The sequence below is a fragment of the Podarcis liolepis genome (genome assembly GCF_965112155.1).
Source record: "Podarcis liolepis genome assembly, chromosome: 2".
In the NCBI taxonomy this organism is placed as follows: Eukaryota; Metazoa; Chordata; class Lepidosauria; order Squamata; family Lacertidae; genus Podarcis; species Podarcis liolepis.
In genome coordinates, this window is record NC_139555.1 from 24069482 (window position 1) to 24086561 (window position 17080).

At 40.6% G+C, this 17080-nt stretch overlaps 1 protein-coding gene and 1 long non-coding RNA gene across 10 annotated transcripts in view; one reads left to right on the forward strand and one right to left on the reverse strand.

Annotated features, from left to right (window-relative positions):
• The window catches only part of CEP112 (centrosomal protein 112), a 210962-nt gene that overhangs the window by 181919 nt on the left and 11963 nt on the right, over positions 1-17080 (forward strand). For all 5 annotated transcript variants that reach the window (XR_014522593.1, XM_083489925.1, XM_083489926.1 and 2 more), the window contains one exon: positions 6002-6091. Coding sequence is in view for 4 of the 5 variants with exons in the window: in XM_083489925.1 (XP_083346051.1) it covers positions 6002-6091 (90 nt within the window). In the remaining variant the exon portion in view is untranslated. The remainder of the gene's footprint in view (positions 1-6001; positions 6092-17080) is intronic.
• LOC310700670 overlaps positions 1-17080 on the reverse strand; it is a 72957-nt gene that overhangs the window by 21272 nt on the left and 34605 nt on the right. The gene's annotated exons all lie outside the window — the stretch shown is intronic.

Below are 17080 nucleotides of genomic sequence, written 5' to 3' on the forward strand. Positions count from 1 at the left end.
CCCAAATACAGTCAGGGAGGAGCCTTGCTAGGTGGAGTTATAACGCTGCTCGTGTACTGTGATTTATTTATTTGTACCAGCCAGGGGAAATGTGTGCTGCAGAGATGGCTGTGAAGCTAAGGAATACCACTAAATAGTATAATTAACTTTCTTTTAGCCCCATTTGCCTTGCAGTTCTATTGAAAAAGGAAAACGCTGTTCTGAGCTTCTTGATAGAGGGTTAGGAAGCAAACATAACAACTATATTTCTCATTGTTTTTGCAGGCCTCACAGTAGGTCTAAGTAGTTAAACCTCTCCCTTCCAAGTTATCTTAAAGTGCTGTGGAGAGCCGTTTGGGTGGGTATATCTGTGATATTTCTCAATATAGATCTATATGCAAAGAAGTATTGCTTGCGCTCAATCAATTTCTCCAAGTTAAGCACTCACAATGTTAGATCTTAGAATTCAATCAAACCGTTTCACTTTCGCATTTTGTACAAAATTTATGAAATTGTTACCAAGTAGATGTTTTAATGAATCCATATCAAAACTACTCTGGTGTCCTATCTGCCTGAATAGAGTTTTAAATCTGTTTTTAAAATCTGCTGACCAAACTAATCACCTGTTTTTTGTTTGTTTTTAAGCATAGTTAATTGCCATGTTGGTGAATGAAAAATCTGAAAAGTCAGTCAGAATAATGCTTTCTCTACAACATTGTAAGAGTGTTTTGGAAGGTATTCTGAAGGAAAACAAGACCTTTAGGTGCATATTAGTCAAGATGCTAATGGGAAACTCCCTTGCCCACAAGTGTCAGAACTCCTCTTAATAATCTTCCAGTAATAGTATCTGGAAAACCAGCATAGGGACAGTGAGACCACAGGAAGCATGTAGCAAAATCATTATTTGTACCTGCTATTTTAAAACTCACTTTTGATTCAAATGTTGTAGCCCCACATGGAAGCTTTTAAAAATTTGCTTTTACCTGGTAACTGCTCCAGAGGAAAACCATAGCATTTTTAAGTGGGTCAGTTTAATTAAGTAGAGAATCTCATGCCAGTGCCAGCTGCCAGAAATGCACAGCTCCAAGTAAGCCTAGTTGATCTCCATGGTTAGCAGTTTACAAATGTAACTTCATGTTGAGTGATTAACCATATGTGGTGGTAAACATTAAATAAATTCTGAGAGCTACTTTTGGCGTCATTGTTTGCCAACAAAACGTGCTTAATGAACAGAACCAATGGCTCCATTCATGTGAAAGTGCAGTCGAACCTAGGTTCTCTAACGGCTTAGTTGTCAAACAAATCGGCTCCCGGACACCGAAAACCTGGAAGCAAGTGTTCCAGTTTTTGAAGGTTTTTCGGAAGCCAAACATCTGACGCGGCTTCCGCTTGAGTGCAGGAAGCTCCTGCAGCCAATCGGAAGCTGCGCCTCTGTTTTCGAACAGTTTTGGGAGTCGAACAGACTTCCGGAACAGATTAAGTTTGAGAACCATGGTTCCACTGTATTGTTCTCAGCCTTGCTCTGCATCACAGTTTATCTCTTTTAGTGGAGACTGGATTCCTTGATAGTGGTAGGTCATAGGATCATCAATGAGAAAGTTGCATGGATGCTCAGTTCCAACAAAACCATTTTCCTCTGTATACTCACAAGGAAAAAAACCACCAAAGAGCCACCCCACCATGGCTGCCAGTTTTGACCTTGGTGATAGTATTATAACTGCAAGGCATTGTTCTATGCTGTATTTAATAATAAAGTATTAGGTGCAAGAGAAAATGTAATAAATCAAAGGTTTATCATTTATCTGGTTTCCCCCCACTTATATCAATATATCAAAGTGATTATGCCTTTTTCCATAACTCTATAGTGCACTCACATTGTTACAGGAGTAGAGCTTATCTCATTTACATTTTTAAGTGCCTTTCAAAGTATGGAATATCTGTGCTAGAAAGCAAAACATTGCACTTCCTTGTTCTCTGGCCAATACATAGCACATCCAAGGTCAGGTATGGTGTAAACCTTCAACAGCAAACATATTTGCTTGTCATTTGAAAGCCAACTTGGCTGAAATAAAAAGCTATCTTTATAGCAGTGATGCAAGTCATCTCTGCAGCTGAGAGAATCTGATTAATACTTGTTCCTTGCACAGTGTAACTTTTAGTCATTATTTATCCCTTGAGGATAACACATCAGTCACTTTCATAATTCCATAGTGCTGGTATCATTCCATCAGACTTTATTTTTAAGCGACACTGTATGGTCCATCCCAACTAGTCATTTAACAGGAATCTGTAGGCTTTGGGTTTTAGAGGTTTGAACCTGAATGGTGTGTTTTCCCCCTGAAAAAAATGCCTAGTGTATTATTGAGCAGTTGAAACTAGTGCAGTAAGCTTTTTTGCTGAATCATGACTTCTGAACCTTAATTCTACATTTAATTTTCAAAAGATGCTATATTGTGTTTCCAGAAAAAGCTGCCAAGTGCTGCTTATTACATTTTTAAATGTATCCTGCTTGAAGAAAGGAAGGCTAGCATATTAACTGCAGCAGAGGGCATGCAGGTTTCTGGATTAATATCCACAGCCCGAATCTCTCACTTGAATATAGAGTATTTCCCCAGCCCATTAACTCAAATTGCTTGCAAAATGTAGCATGTCAGTGATGCATCCAATAGTTCTTATTAAGAATCTGATTTATAAAGTATATCTGGTCTTTAGTGATGGGATTAGGTCTTTAGCGATGGAAACTGTAAATGACATACTTTCCCAAACTGGAGAAAAACTGACCAGATTGTAGGTACTGCATCTTTATCCTGGGGCAGAATTGATGTCCCAGATTAATTTACATCTTGCAGGTGTCTTCTGGTGTCTGTCAAGTAGCTCTTCTTTAATAAAATGCACTCCTTTCTTTCATGTATGGGGGAAATTTCCTAGCTAACAGTGACCTTAAAGAGACCAGATAGGAAGGGCAACTGCCTTCCTTTTTCAAATACAAAGCTATTGCATGTGAAGTAGCACCCTATTTTCTGAAGACCAATGTACCATCTATATATTTGGGGAAATGGTTTGCCCATTTGCTTGTATTCTGTGAGTTTGGACGCCTCTCAAGATATCGTCACCAAACTTTGCATGGGATTCCCAAGGTGGGGCCAGTAGTCTTTGTGGATGTTTGAACACTGGCTGCCATTTTGAATTGAATCTGAATTTGCCAATAAATTGACATGTCAACAGACTGCGTAAAAATTCTTCTGTCAGTTGTTAAACCATATGTGTCCTCATTTGTGAATTGTGATATTATTTTGAAGATGTATTTTAATATGGATATTATTAGCAAAACGATTAGCAAAACGACTTGTCAAATCCGAACTATTCTCTGGGCAGATTAAAATAAGAATGCACACAAACTTCTTTCTGTATAGTTAAAGTACACTTTTCCCGCTGATACTTGCCACAGCTTTTAATTCCCAGTTCTACTTTTGGCACATCTCTTAGCAGTCTTAATTCCCATAATCCAGATCATAACGCACCACTGGAAGAGCAACAACGATGCCAAAAGTTACACCATGCCACCATTTAGAAATCCCAGGAAGTTGGAATGTAAAGTTCATTCCTTTCCCATTTACGCATATTATCTTTTTAGAATGATAATGATCCCAGGGGATAGTCTGAAGGCATACGATGGGGCAACTTTGCTGGAGTTCAGCATAGTCAGCCTGCTCTCATTAGTTGCATCAGACCTGTAATATGCATAACTTGTGGCAATTAATTTCAAACAAGTTTGAAGCCCATTCTTTACTCCATAATTTAGCTTTTTGGAAGCACTTGGTAGAGGGTGGAGGAACCCAAAGCACACAGATAATTAAAAAGTTCAGATGCTGTAATTTGTATGCTGTTAATTACTGATACAGTGTCATACTGCTGTTGAAAAGTAGGAGCATGTATGAATTTGGCGGACCCAGAACTTCAGAAGAGCATGGTACAACAACTGAGCCTTTTCACCTCATTGCCCAATGTAATGAAAGGGATGTGGGGACAAAAGACGGCGTTACAGACCTTTCTTTTAACTGCCCTAACCTTGGTTCCTTTGGCAGCAAATGTTGCAACATGTGTTTTATGGTGGACTTCCATTATGGCACACTGTGTATGTATGTAATGTATAACAATATGGAATTGTTAACATCTGAAGCTCTCTCGGTGTCGATTAAGGTTTTTGGCATCATAATATGTTAAAGCTTTACAGCATTAATGCTTTCAAGTTAACTCTTGGAATCACTTCAGAACAATTATGCAAGGGCTATCAGAAGTATTTCTCTTATCTTATCTGGATAGCCATTTTATCCTGTAAAAGATTTAAGCCTACTCTGCTCTGTTAATTGTCTAAGAGTTAGAAAGGGGATGATGTTAGATCTTTGTACTGCAAGTTATTTTAGTTGCTTCCAGTAGGATTAAAAGTTTTGCTCATTGAGAAGGAAGTGCTAAGTGTGCCACAAGCACTTAAATGAATCACATCCTATGTTTTCTGGTTTATCCAGTCTACATTTTTTAGTGGGCAATGAGATAGAATTCAGAGATAGTGATGAGATAGTAATGTTCAGAGGTTTAAGTCCAATTCAAAGAGGATATGCAGTCCATTGCAAACTGCACATTCATTACAAATTCCACATTCTATTATTAATCTCAGGGAGCAGCATTCAAAGTTGCACATCCATAGAAGGATTTCTCTTTGTGCAACAGAATTTTCCTCCATCCCTTCCCCTGGTGTGCCCCCTAAATCTGCTGGTGGGGGGGGGTGTCCTCCCAACCCTCCGGAACAAATCTGGGGAAGAGAGGGAAGGAAAGTCTCATTGTGTATTGCACACAACTATCTAACTGACACAGGTGGCGCTGTGGGTTAAACCACAGAGCCTAGGACTTGCCAATCAGAAGGTCGGCAGTTCGAATCCCCGTGACACGGTGAGCTCCCGTTGCTCAGTCCCTGCTCCTGCCAACCTAGCAGTTCGAAAGCACGTCAAAGTGCAAGTAGATAAATAGGAACCGCTCTGGCGGGAAGGTAAACGGTGTTTCCATGTGCTGCTCTGGTTCACCAGAAGCGGCTTAGTCATGCTGGCCACATGACCCGGAAGCTGTACGCCGGCTCCCTTGGCCAATAAAGCAAGATGAGCGCCGCATCCCCAGAGTCGGCCACGACTGGATCTAATGGTCAGGGGTCCCTTTACCTTTATCTAACTGAATGCTTCCCGCAATCGATTATCAAGGACACATTTCGCTCTTACATCTGAAAAAGATTGTTTACTTTGAAAACCTAGAATCCACTTTCTATCTAGTTGGACCATTTCTCCAACTAGCTCAGTATTTTCCATACAGGCTGGTAGGAGTTCTCAGGGGTTTCTGATAAAAATAGTCTCCCAGCCTTAGAGACTGGACCCAGGACCTGCTGCATGCCAGGCATGTGCCTAAGTGTTGAACTTCTGATTCTTGTTACACTGGATTGTTGGGGAGAGCCTACCTTTTGTGTGTGAGAGAGTTGATGTTCTTGGTGTTGCCCTCTGACTGGAGGGAGGCAAACCCAGAGCAATACCCATGCAGAGACCCAACTCTGTGCATACGAAATGAATGCTTAAACTAGAAGCAATGGAAGGAATTTGCAATACAGCTGATGAGGACATGGAACAGAATTTACCATTCCACTCCCCACAGGGAAATGAGACCAGGTCAGAGCCATGGATCATATAAATGAGCAATGAGCAGGCTCCTTTGCAGGCTCCTGGAAGCCTGTTGTTGTTGTTCCCATGACTTGCCAGGAGTCCTAAAGGACACTAGTGTGCCTTGTTTTAACAAATACAACTGCTATCAGTGCTGCTGTAGAAAGGAATTAATGAAAAGAAAGCTAATGGAGGCCACCCCTCTGTTTGTCATTGCGGAATGCAGAAGACCCATGAGTTAAGCTTTCAGATGTTGCATTCATTCCATTTTGTTTCTTTCTGATCTTAAGAATGTTCATATCTGCTTTGTTTTGATATTTTTTCAGGGCTTGCAGGATGAAATTGAAACCTACTGCAATCAGGTTCGCTCTGTTCAAAAGAAGTTACAGCACAGAGATCTGGAGACACAGGAACAGGTAAAATGTTGTTGCTTGATAGATTTCTGCCCTTGGGCAGGGAGACTGTACGTATACTGGAAAACAATTTCTTGCTTGAAGACGCAACCACATTTTTGGCTGAATTTTCAGTGTGCTTTATATTTGTTTTTGTTCATAGAAAAAGAATTAAACTGTCTGTACCCTGGGGACAGGTTTTTATGTAGTTTTGTCTCTTTCAACCCAGTATTTCAGCTACCTTATGCTGTCAAATGATACATATTTATTTGTAAATGGCAATACTATTTGTAATATATGTTTTTAGGTATTTATTCAGGTGGGCAATTTAACCATTTTCAGAAAACCTATACAGGTGGCAAACATTTCACACAGGGCTTCTGTTTTTGAGCTCCATGCGTATTGGCAGAGCATGTATAAGTGCAGCCAACCCCCTTACGCCCCCTATTACTCCCCCATTCTGCCTACTTTGAGGTCCAAAAGGATCCACGCATTGGTGATCGAGCATCAGTTGGATGTGCCTAAAATGGTTGATGCCTTTACACACCAAATAAAACTTTTAAGTAGAGATAAAATCATATTAACTATATGACATTCTCTTGCCCTCTTCTCTTGTATATTAAGTGCTTCTTCAAATGAGACATGTTATATTCAGATGTAGTGTTAAACCATGATTTAGCGTTACAAGGATCAACAGGTGAGAGGCCTTCCCTTCCTTGATGCATGGGGGAAAGAAGTTTAAAGCTTCTGACCATCAGTTTTGAACAAAAACTCACAGAAGTTTTAAACTCTTTTCTCCCTTGAAGGGTGGGGAAGTGGAAAGGGAACATTCAAGTCTAAACACCAGGGTTGCTCATGGTCATAATGCTAAAACATGCTGAATAAATAGGAGTGAGTATGACTTGGGAATGCAAAAGGTAAGTACTGGAACACTGCTTTTTCCCCACGCATCCTACTCCTGATGAAGTGACTTGTGGGTTTCAAGTGCTATATAGATGAAAAACAAAACGTTTATTTAAAGGGGCATATGAAATATCATCCTGAGCTTTTCAGGCTGCAGTTGTACTGTGCACACTTACCAGTGGGGGGAAAGACATTGAACTTAGACATCTGATTAGACATGTAGAATTGGGCAACACAAGAAATACTGCAGTGTAAAAGAGAATAAAGAAATACTTATTCTTAGAGCCATGATATTTAGCCATGGATCCTTTGCTTGTTATGAGAATTAAAAAGTTTCTTTCTTTACAACCCCACATGTAAAGTTTTCAGTTTTTGGTCCAATGCCAAAATATTTGCTGTTCATTCTTAACTCTGTATACTTTGCATAGTTATATTGCAAGAACAGTTATCAGATAATCTGAAAGATTCTTTTTCCATGAGTAATGCTGTGGCTGTTTGCATATTTAAAAGAGAGAAAATGTTTTCTGAGGGAGCGGTTCATTGTTTAAGGAAATTAACCAACTCTCTGATTCCTGATTTTTATACTTTCATGTTTATCATTCATTACCTTCTACTTCATATAGTCTATTATCCTTGCATTTTGTACAGCAAGGGGGCTAGAATTATGTGGGGTTTAAAGTATCACACTAGGACGAGAGAACTTGGTTCAAATACCCATTCAGCTGTGTAGTTATCACTATTTCTCAACGTAACCTATCTCAGTAAGTTAACATGATAATATGATGGGATGGTATAGAGTTGTATGCCACCCTGAGATCCTTGGAGAAAGAACAGGCTGAAAGGTAGTACATAATAAATCCTAGGTGTCCTTTAACAGTTGCCAAAAATTCTGCCAAGACTTTAATTTTTATGCAGGCTTCCCATTTCCCCATTCCTTTCATCTTTCTGATCTTTATCTGCTACCTATAACTCATAATTCCTTCTGTCATTCTTAGTTATACATAAATGTCCACACGTTTTTATAACAAATGGGAGTTAAGTAGCGGGGCTGATAATAAGGTTATATGCATGTACAACAAATGAGAAGTTGCTGTGATGTGTTCCGATGGATTGAGCCCAGCTGCTTTTATCAGTCAGTGGCTTTGTGTGGTTTGCTGTGGTTGACTGGGGAGAGTGTAGGTTGGCTGCCATTGACGATCTGATCAACCCTTTCTTGGAGGAGTTACACAACATTCTGGAAATGGGTTGAACTGCATGTGAACAGTCATGTGATACCCACAAACCCATTGTGTTCTACTCCAACTCATGGTAGACTCACTGAAACTAATGGGCCTAAGCCAGTCGTGTCTATTAGTGTTAATGGGTACGCTCTGAGTATGATTTGACACTGGATCCAACCCATTTTCTCCATGCTCTGTCCTGGAGGGGAATAGGTACACTAGTCAACAGCTCACTGGGTGTACTTCCAGCACACTGTTGTTTCCTATGTACATCTACATGCCACCTAGGTAAAGGTAAAGGGACCCCTGACCATTAGGTCCAGTCATGACCAACTCTGGGGTTGCGGCACTCATCTCGCTTTATTGGCCGAGGGAGCCGGCGTACAGCTTCCGGGTCATGTGGCCATCATGACTAAGCCGCTTCTGGCGAACCAGAGCAGCACACAGAAACGCCGTTTACCTTCCCGCCAGAGTGGTACCTATTTATCTACTTGTACTTTGACGTGCTTTCGAACGGCTAAGTTGGCAGGAGCAGGGACCGAGCAACGGGAGCTCACCCCATCGTGGGGATTCGAACCACCGACCTTCTGACTGGCAAGTCCTAGGCTCTGTGGTTTAACCCACAGTGCCACCGCATCCTATGCCACCTAATCGGTCAGTAAATCAGCACATGTAAAAAGTGTTCCTTAATACCATGACAAATACAGAGGAGAATAAAAACAAAAATGGGGATTTGAAACAAATTTTGGGGGAGATGCTCTTCTATTAGCTGCCTTCTCCCTCCCTACTATAGTTTCTAACTGCTGATTCACATAATGCATCACTGGAGAGTTCATCTGATGTCTATCACTCAGTGATACACAGCTAAAAATATACATACAGCAGGATGATATGGGAATAAGTTGAAGAATCCTGAAATGGTAGAATGGACTGTGTGTCTCACACACACACACAGAGAGAGAGAGAGAGAGAGAGAGAGAGAGAGAGAGAGAATAGTAGCCCATTCCAGTTCAGCTAATTAACAGCCATGATAATTAAAGCACATCCTTAGTACTTTCCCCCCTAAGTGTACCAAATATTATTGTCTTGATAACACATTTTCTAAAGGTTCACAATTTGCCTTGGCACAATTACAAAAGGCAATTTCCTGGGCCTTTGCAAGTCTGTTTTGAGTGAGAGAAATGCAGGTTTAAATGGCTGCTGTTTTTCATTAAAAGGAAAACTCTTGTGTTTTGATTCTATAACAAACAAATGAATGAGACATGAAAAAAATTGTTGTGTTTTTAATTAAAAACACAAGGCTGTTTCTCATTATTTCCTGTTGGGTGGTATCTTGGTTCTTCATGTTTGCCTTGTTTTTAGATGAGGCAACTCTCTAACTTTGTGCTCATGTCTCACAAGTTCACTAGAGGGCAAACTACACATTACTCTTCAGCCATGTGTAATGATGGCCCTGTGGCCTCCTTCAGTGCTGCAAAGTAAGTCCAGAACACAGGTGGGGTTACAAGCATTGGTGAGGGAGGGGAAAGTTTAGGGCTGTAAACAGTTAAGCACTTGCTTCACTCCGCGCTTCTCTGATGCCTGTCACCCCTGCTAGGAAGAATACACCATTAGTGCTTCATTACACAGACATGGCTATATTGTATTCTGTCACTTGTTCTTCAGATGAATGCACTTTTGCTTGGCCTTCATCTTAGCAGCATGCAAGGCATTAGCTTTCCCCACTGTGCATGTGAGAAATATTTTTAAACTTCTGTTAAATTTAATAGAATGGATCTCTAAAAAAGGCAGTATTGCTAAGCAAAATTGCCAGACCTAAATGTGGCTTCTGAAACTAGAAACCGAAGGAAAGTTTGACAGCTAAAACTTTTGACAGACACTAGTCAAAAAGGGATCTCTGCCTGAATGTACACAATCGCTAAGATCTCCCTTCTGTAGCTCCACCTTTATATCTCTGAAGACATTTAATCTAGGACAAGTCCCCAAAGCATCTTAAATAGAAGATAATTGGTCCCAAACTGAAAATCAAATATAAATAATTTGTGAATATTATTAAAAGAATAAGTATAAGTTCCACTATCATTTCCACATTCTTTAATATTTATTTTGAAATAAATTCAAACACAAGAAAATGGAGGCTTGAATATGTTGTTGTCTAGAAATAGAGTGAAGTCTGTTTAGAAAATACTGATTCCATTTCATTCCAAAGTGCAAAATGAAAACAGAAGTGATAATTGCAAGAGAAATATGATTCAATGGCACACTGAGTTTGCCAGTTGAATGTTTATTATTCTAACTTAAGTTATTTTTTTGACCATTGGGTGTTTACAGTCTTCAGCCTAACTTGTCTGTGTCTATTCCAATTAAATAAATGTGTTCTCACACAACAGTGATGCATCTTTTGGTTGCTAATCATAGAGAACATTTGCCACATCTTCTTATTAAAGGAAACGTGATTGGTTGCAGGTATGGATATAATAAGTTAAATCATCATGCTTATGTTATAATGGACCCTCTTGCTGCCTGTTTTAGTGGTTTAGACAGTAGGTATCAAATTTCTCTGAGACATTCTATTCTTTTACTTGTTGGTTGATCTCAAGATTGGTCTTGTCAGGTGCTAGAGGGCTCAGACTATGTTAAAACTTTAGAGACACTGGAAACAGCCCAATTGATTGAAATTATATGAAGGGAAAATGGGGAAGGGGACTGTTCACATCAATATCACTAATGGATAAGTGAAAACCATGTACTGTCCATTAGATGAATACTGTGATTCTGTATTACTGGGTAGAACTTGTTTCTGTAACAACTCTATATAAAATGAAAGAGAAAGGAAAGTAGAACCTTAAGTTGACTATCCAATTTTTCCTATCCACCACCATCCCATTTCCAGACCAAGTCAAGGACAGATGACAACTTGAGACAGCCCCATGGTTGTCATAGAGGCCATGAAGTCTTGAGCCAGAACATGGATGTTGAAATCAACCAGAGCTATCATTCTTAATTCCTCCACCACACTCCTGAGATTACTTCTACCAGCTCAGTCAGAGAAGCTACTGGGCATCAGGGTAGATGGTACACTAGTAATAGCCCTCCCTAGCAGCGCTGTAGCTATTGGAGGGCTAGCTGGGGTTTTTTTGCCCTGGGTGAAGCCTCCAGAGAGGCACCATTGAGGCTCCCAACCTGTGTGTGTGTGTGTGTGTGTGTGTGTGTGCGCGCGCGCGCAAATGCGCATGGAGGTCTTTGGCCAATCACCAGGTGCAAGCCCTCACAGCCAGCTTCAATTACAGATAGGTAGCCGTGTTGGTCTGCCATAGTCAAAATAAAAAATTCCTTCCAGTAGCACCTTAAAGACCAACTAAGTTAGTTCTTGGTATGAGCTTTCGTGTGCACACACACTTCTTCAGATACACACTTCAAGATAGGGGTTTCCTGGTGATGGAGATGGAAGTTGATGGATCTCAGCTACACTCCACTCCCATACTGGCCCTTGCAACCTCTCTTGGTGTTGCTCAAAAGTATCTGAGCAAGCGCAGCGCACTCACCCAAGTCTCAGAAAAACACACCCAGATCAGCACCCAGGATGAGTGAGGTCTTGTTGTGTACTGCTCTGGTGTTAAGCAACAGCACACAAGAGACTAGTGGCTTGTCTTTGTAGCAACAGGGACAATTTGATTTCACAATCTGCAACGAATGTATATAGCAGAATCACCAAACACGGGAAATGAGGGCTAGGATCATTTTCTAAGCCCTTTTTTCCAGTCCTTTTATCTAAGTGGAAAGATACCAAAGTGGGTAGAGAGTTCTTGTACAAGCAGAACATTGCCAAAGAGGCCAACAGAGGTAAATGGTAGCTACAAAGAAGTGAACCTTGATAATCAGGCACAGTCTCAGAAAAGTACAAAGGTGAGCGTGCAGCTGCCGTGGCAAAGAACAGATAGTTAACGTGATTTGAGCAGCTGGAAATAGGAAGTGGAAAGAGGGGATAAGGGAGATAGAAAAGGCATGTAAACAAAGTTGAAAGGCACTGAGTAAACTTGCTTAAAAGGAAGAGAGTAAAATTTTGATAAGAATATTAAGTGACTGTGCCAGTGTTCCAGCATTGATGAGATGTTCTGCAATTTCAGTTATTTATTTTCCTTATTAAGAAAGGACACGTTGGAAGATACAGCTTTTCTTTTTACACAATGAATCATTTTGCAGAACCATAGAAACAATTGAAGGATTTGTCTCCTTTCATGGGGCAGAATTATTTGCAATAGTTTAGAATGGGGCTGCCTGAGCTGGGCTATTCAGTAAAGAAAAAATGTGGTAATGGAAACACAAATGCAAAAATGGGCATCAGTAGACAAGAAGTGTGGTAGGTTCCTGATAGCTCTTCATCAGGAACAATATTTTAGCTGTCTAATGAAGTAGTGCTGAATTTCTCAACCGATGGGGTAACTCTTACAGAAAGCCTCATACATATGCTAACAGAGGAGACAAAAATTCTATTGTTAACCAGCAATATATTTGCAGCGCTGATTTGCTGCAGGGTACATTAGCAAAAAAACTGAAGTGTTGGAAGCAGGGTTGTCGTCGTTTTTACAATCAAGCAATATATAAACTGTCTGGAGTAAATATCGAGAAAAAACAAGGATCTTTACCCCTACATTAGTAGCATAAACGCTGCAATGCAGACTGTAAATTCCAAGCTGGTATTTCTGCTAATAATGACTATTTGGTGGTGGTGTGTTTTAAAGTTAATGTCTGCAGCCCTACTCAAAGCTTGCACAGCACAACTTCAGCCATAGCAGAAGTGGACAATCAGTAATGTCTTAGGCAGGAACAAAAGATCAAGTCCGAAGTGAATGCAGAAAAAGTAAGCTATTAACTGAAATTAATATGTATCTAAATAACCAAATCTGCTACAAACAAAGTATGGGAGCTATGTAGGGTTTTCTCCTTTTTTTGTAGTGGGACGGGAAGGAGGCCAGGATTCTATGATACTTGCAGCTGGTTGGGACATAATTTATTCTCCAACAGGCCACTTCTTAAAATTATACTTTGATCCTAAAAAGTTTCACTGGGCTTTATTTCAATCCTGTTTTAATTGAGCCAATAAACAGTGTATGACTTTTATTGGTTATAATTCTGAGCCACCATTTCACTCTCAAGTTTACTTGCTTGTTGGTTCTTCTCCGATGAAGCCTCAGTTCCTCCTATAGTGACCAGCCAAGGATTTTCTATGGCGTCTCTGCTTATTTTGACCTTGAGCAAGTAATGCATCTTGACTTTAGGTTCCCGTGTATATAGATGGAAATGATATTGGTTGACAAGGGGTTGTAGCGCATGATTAAGAAAGTGATTAAGAATATTTTTCAGGTTTTTATTTTAGCGAATGTCTATTTTAAATTCTCTGCAACTGTGGAATTTTAGCTGAAATTGTTAAAGTCACACCCCCCCCCCAGCTGTACCCTGTGAGAAGCATTGAAGAACAGTATGATATGTCGGACTGAAGGTGAGAGTTAAATTGATACCCTGTCCTTTTCCAAGAAGGGGACTTATAACATGAGAGCATAAGTAATTTATTTAACTCTCGCCTTCAGAACAGTTTCTTAACTTGAAACTGTTCTTAACCTGAGGTACCACTTTAGCTAATGGGGCCTCCCGCTGCTGCTGCACAATTTCTGTTCTCATCCTGAAGCAGAGTTTTTAACCCAAGGTACTATTTCTGGGTTAGTGGAGTCTGTAACCTGAAGCGTCTATAACCCAAGGTACCACTGTACTGGGAAAGAACTGGGCCATGTTCTGTTCACGGGTCAGGAACCTGTGACCCCTCCATATGCTGTTGGATTCCCAACTCCCATCTGCTCCACCTAGCATGGCTAATGGTCAAGGGTGAATGGAGTTGTAGTGCAAGAACATGGGGGGGACGACACAGGTTTCCAATACCTGATCTGCTCCCTCCTGCACAACAGCTCTTTGTTAGATGGGAATCCATATTTGGAGTCTGTAGATCTCTCACGGTACCCCAACCAGGCACCCAAACATTGCCTTCCATGCTTTGCAAAGAAGTACAAGCTACCTCCACCAAGAGCATTCTGCAGGTTGTGAGGGTGGATCATACCCTTGCCTACTATGATCTTATATACATGGGCATTTAATTCTGAATTTGTTTAGGAACTGTCCATGTAAGGAACTGTTTGTTTGTTTGTTTGTTTGTTTGTTTGATTGATTCATTCATTCATTCATTCAATCATTCCTGTCTCTTACTGTCCTATGAGAGGTGTGGGGAATCTTTTGCCCTCCAGATATTGCTGAATGACAACCTCCATCATCCAATGCTTGCTGTGGCTGATGAGAGTTGTAATTCACCCCTGACCTATGCTCTTGTCAGATCAGTTACCCCAGAGTGGCTAAGAAAGACAGAGGGACGGAACTCATTACCTCTAGGAGAAGTGAAATGGCTCTCTTTCCTGCCAACCACCCTGCTATTCTAGGTGCTTATCTTCACTGATAACATAGTTTGAGAGCTAGTGAATAGTTAATAATGAATATATACTGGTACAGATTGGCTGCTTGGAAATAATCTGAGCCTTTTGGGGGAGGCCATATGAAAAACTTAAATAACACAATCCCCAACTCAACACCAGTAGCAAATGTAGAACCCTAGGTTCTTATGGTAAAACTCTGCAACTGTTCTTTGGCTGCCTAGGTCATATTGTTTGGGGGGGGTATTCCAAGGGTATTATGGAGGCTCCCTCCTTCATTTCTTGAGGAGGGATGCATATTGTGAAACATACTGTGCAACACATCTGTCATCTCATGATAGAAGACCTTCAGCCACCAATATATTTTCTTTCAGGAGAAGGAGCTCATTGGCAGTAAGATCCCTGCAGAGGCAATGAAGGATTCTTTACACTGGCAGAATAGTCAAGTAGCAAGTGTTTTCTGACCACAGCTATGCCATGGTGTTGAGTGATGACTTTTATTCCTCTCCAACTCACGTAATCGCAAGAATGCTGCTGTTATGTAGCATATTGCTTCCTAAGGTTTGCTTGGCTGCTTCTCTTTGGCAGTTATGAATTATATAAACTGTAAGTGCTTAACTACAAACAGAGGATTTTCCAGGTGGGTGATCTGGTTTTAGAAAGAAAAGACCAGCAGTCACTAAAATAATACGTTTTCTTGGAGACAGGCTACATGTTCAGACAAATCACATGGTGCAGCCCTTGGGTCATACCCCTTCAGAAAGCAGGTGGGGGAATTGCATGACTGAGTAAAAAAATCTCCAAGTTTATGCTCTAATCCTGGGCAATCTAGTTTCTATAGGCAAGGAGTCGTGTGTGTGTGTGTGTGTGTGATGTTTGGGTTCCCCCCTGTCATGGAGAAACATTCAAATATCTTGCATTATGAAGTGGTGCAGTCCCAGACAAACTGCATTACCTGATTATTTTGAATATGTACTCCTTCCCTTAGATAAGGATGGGGGGGGCGGGATTCAGTGTCTTTTATATATTTGCTGAGTTTTATTTCATATACAATACCTTTATATATAGCTAATACAATTTAAAAAATAATTTTGAGACTTTTAAAAGAGCTGGATACTCAATAGGCAGCAGAGAAGCCACTTGTGCCAATATTAATACTTGTTAATACTTTAGAAATGTAGTAACTTCAGGAATCATACCTTTCCCCCTTCAGTAGAGCGATGTGATACTGTGAAAGTTGCAGCCTAACCAAGGTGATGTCCCAACCCAAACTAAGACCTTTGGCTGATATTCTCTGGGGCCTTTCATCACCATCCCACTGTTACATAACCAACTGTTTGACTTCTTGCACAGAGGTGTGAGTTTTGCTATTACTTTAGCCTCCCTAGGTAGGTGATACCTTTCAGTCCATAAGATCCACAAAATTTCCAGATTCATAAAACACAGCACTTATTTTCTGAATGCCTGAAAATGAAAACACTGAGCTGTTCTGGTGTTTTGTTTCTTCTCAAGAAAATGTGTACCATATGTTAAGCAAACTCAAACACATTTTATTTAATGTTTTATTAGATCCAAAAAACCCCCCCCAAAAGCCCCACCCTGAGTGAATGGATGATTTATTCTGAAAAAGCTCAAATACCACACGGTTTTTAAAATGCACACAGGAAGGCGGGGTGGGAAATCACACATTTAGAACAGTTCTTTACCACACTTAAATGGGATCACATAAGAACATGAGCAATGCCACCCCCACAGCCAAAGTTTTATACAAATACCATACAAGTACTGCTGAGGGCATGTGAGGCAATGATAAAGGAGAGTGCCTCTGAGCATATGCAGAGTCTGCCCTTGACTACTGAGGAACTCCTCCAACATATATGTCTCAAGATACGACTAAGATCAAGAAGACAAGACAGGAGACTTGTATTCAAGGTCAAATGAAATGGTTCCATATGTTGTGAACTGCCCTGTGATCTTCGGATGAAGGGCGGTATCCAGATCTAATCAGTCAATCAATCAAGTTCAAATTGTGCATAATGATTAAAAGTATACCTTCCTAGCTGTGAGCTGTGTGGTTCCAGAGACCAAGGTATGGATGAGGAGATCCCCAGTTAGAACCTAACCAATGTGATGAACTCACTAGGTGGCCTTGGGTCACTCATGGGGAGCTTGAAGCCCTCCAGGTATTGCTGGACTATGGTTTCCACCATCCTTGATGGTTGGCCATTCTGGTGATGGGCCATTCTCTTACTTTTGAAGTGCTTTGATCACCTGGAGCCACCCTATTGAACAATGGTGGTGATATTGACTTAATTTTACGGTGCTGTGACAAAAGATCATTTAGATAATGTATAAGATGTGTTTTGAGCTGTCAGAAATAGGGTTACTATTGAGGGTATTTGGCGAGCCAACATGGC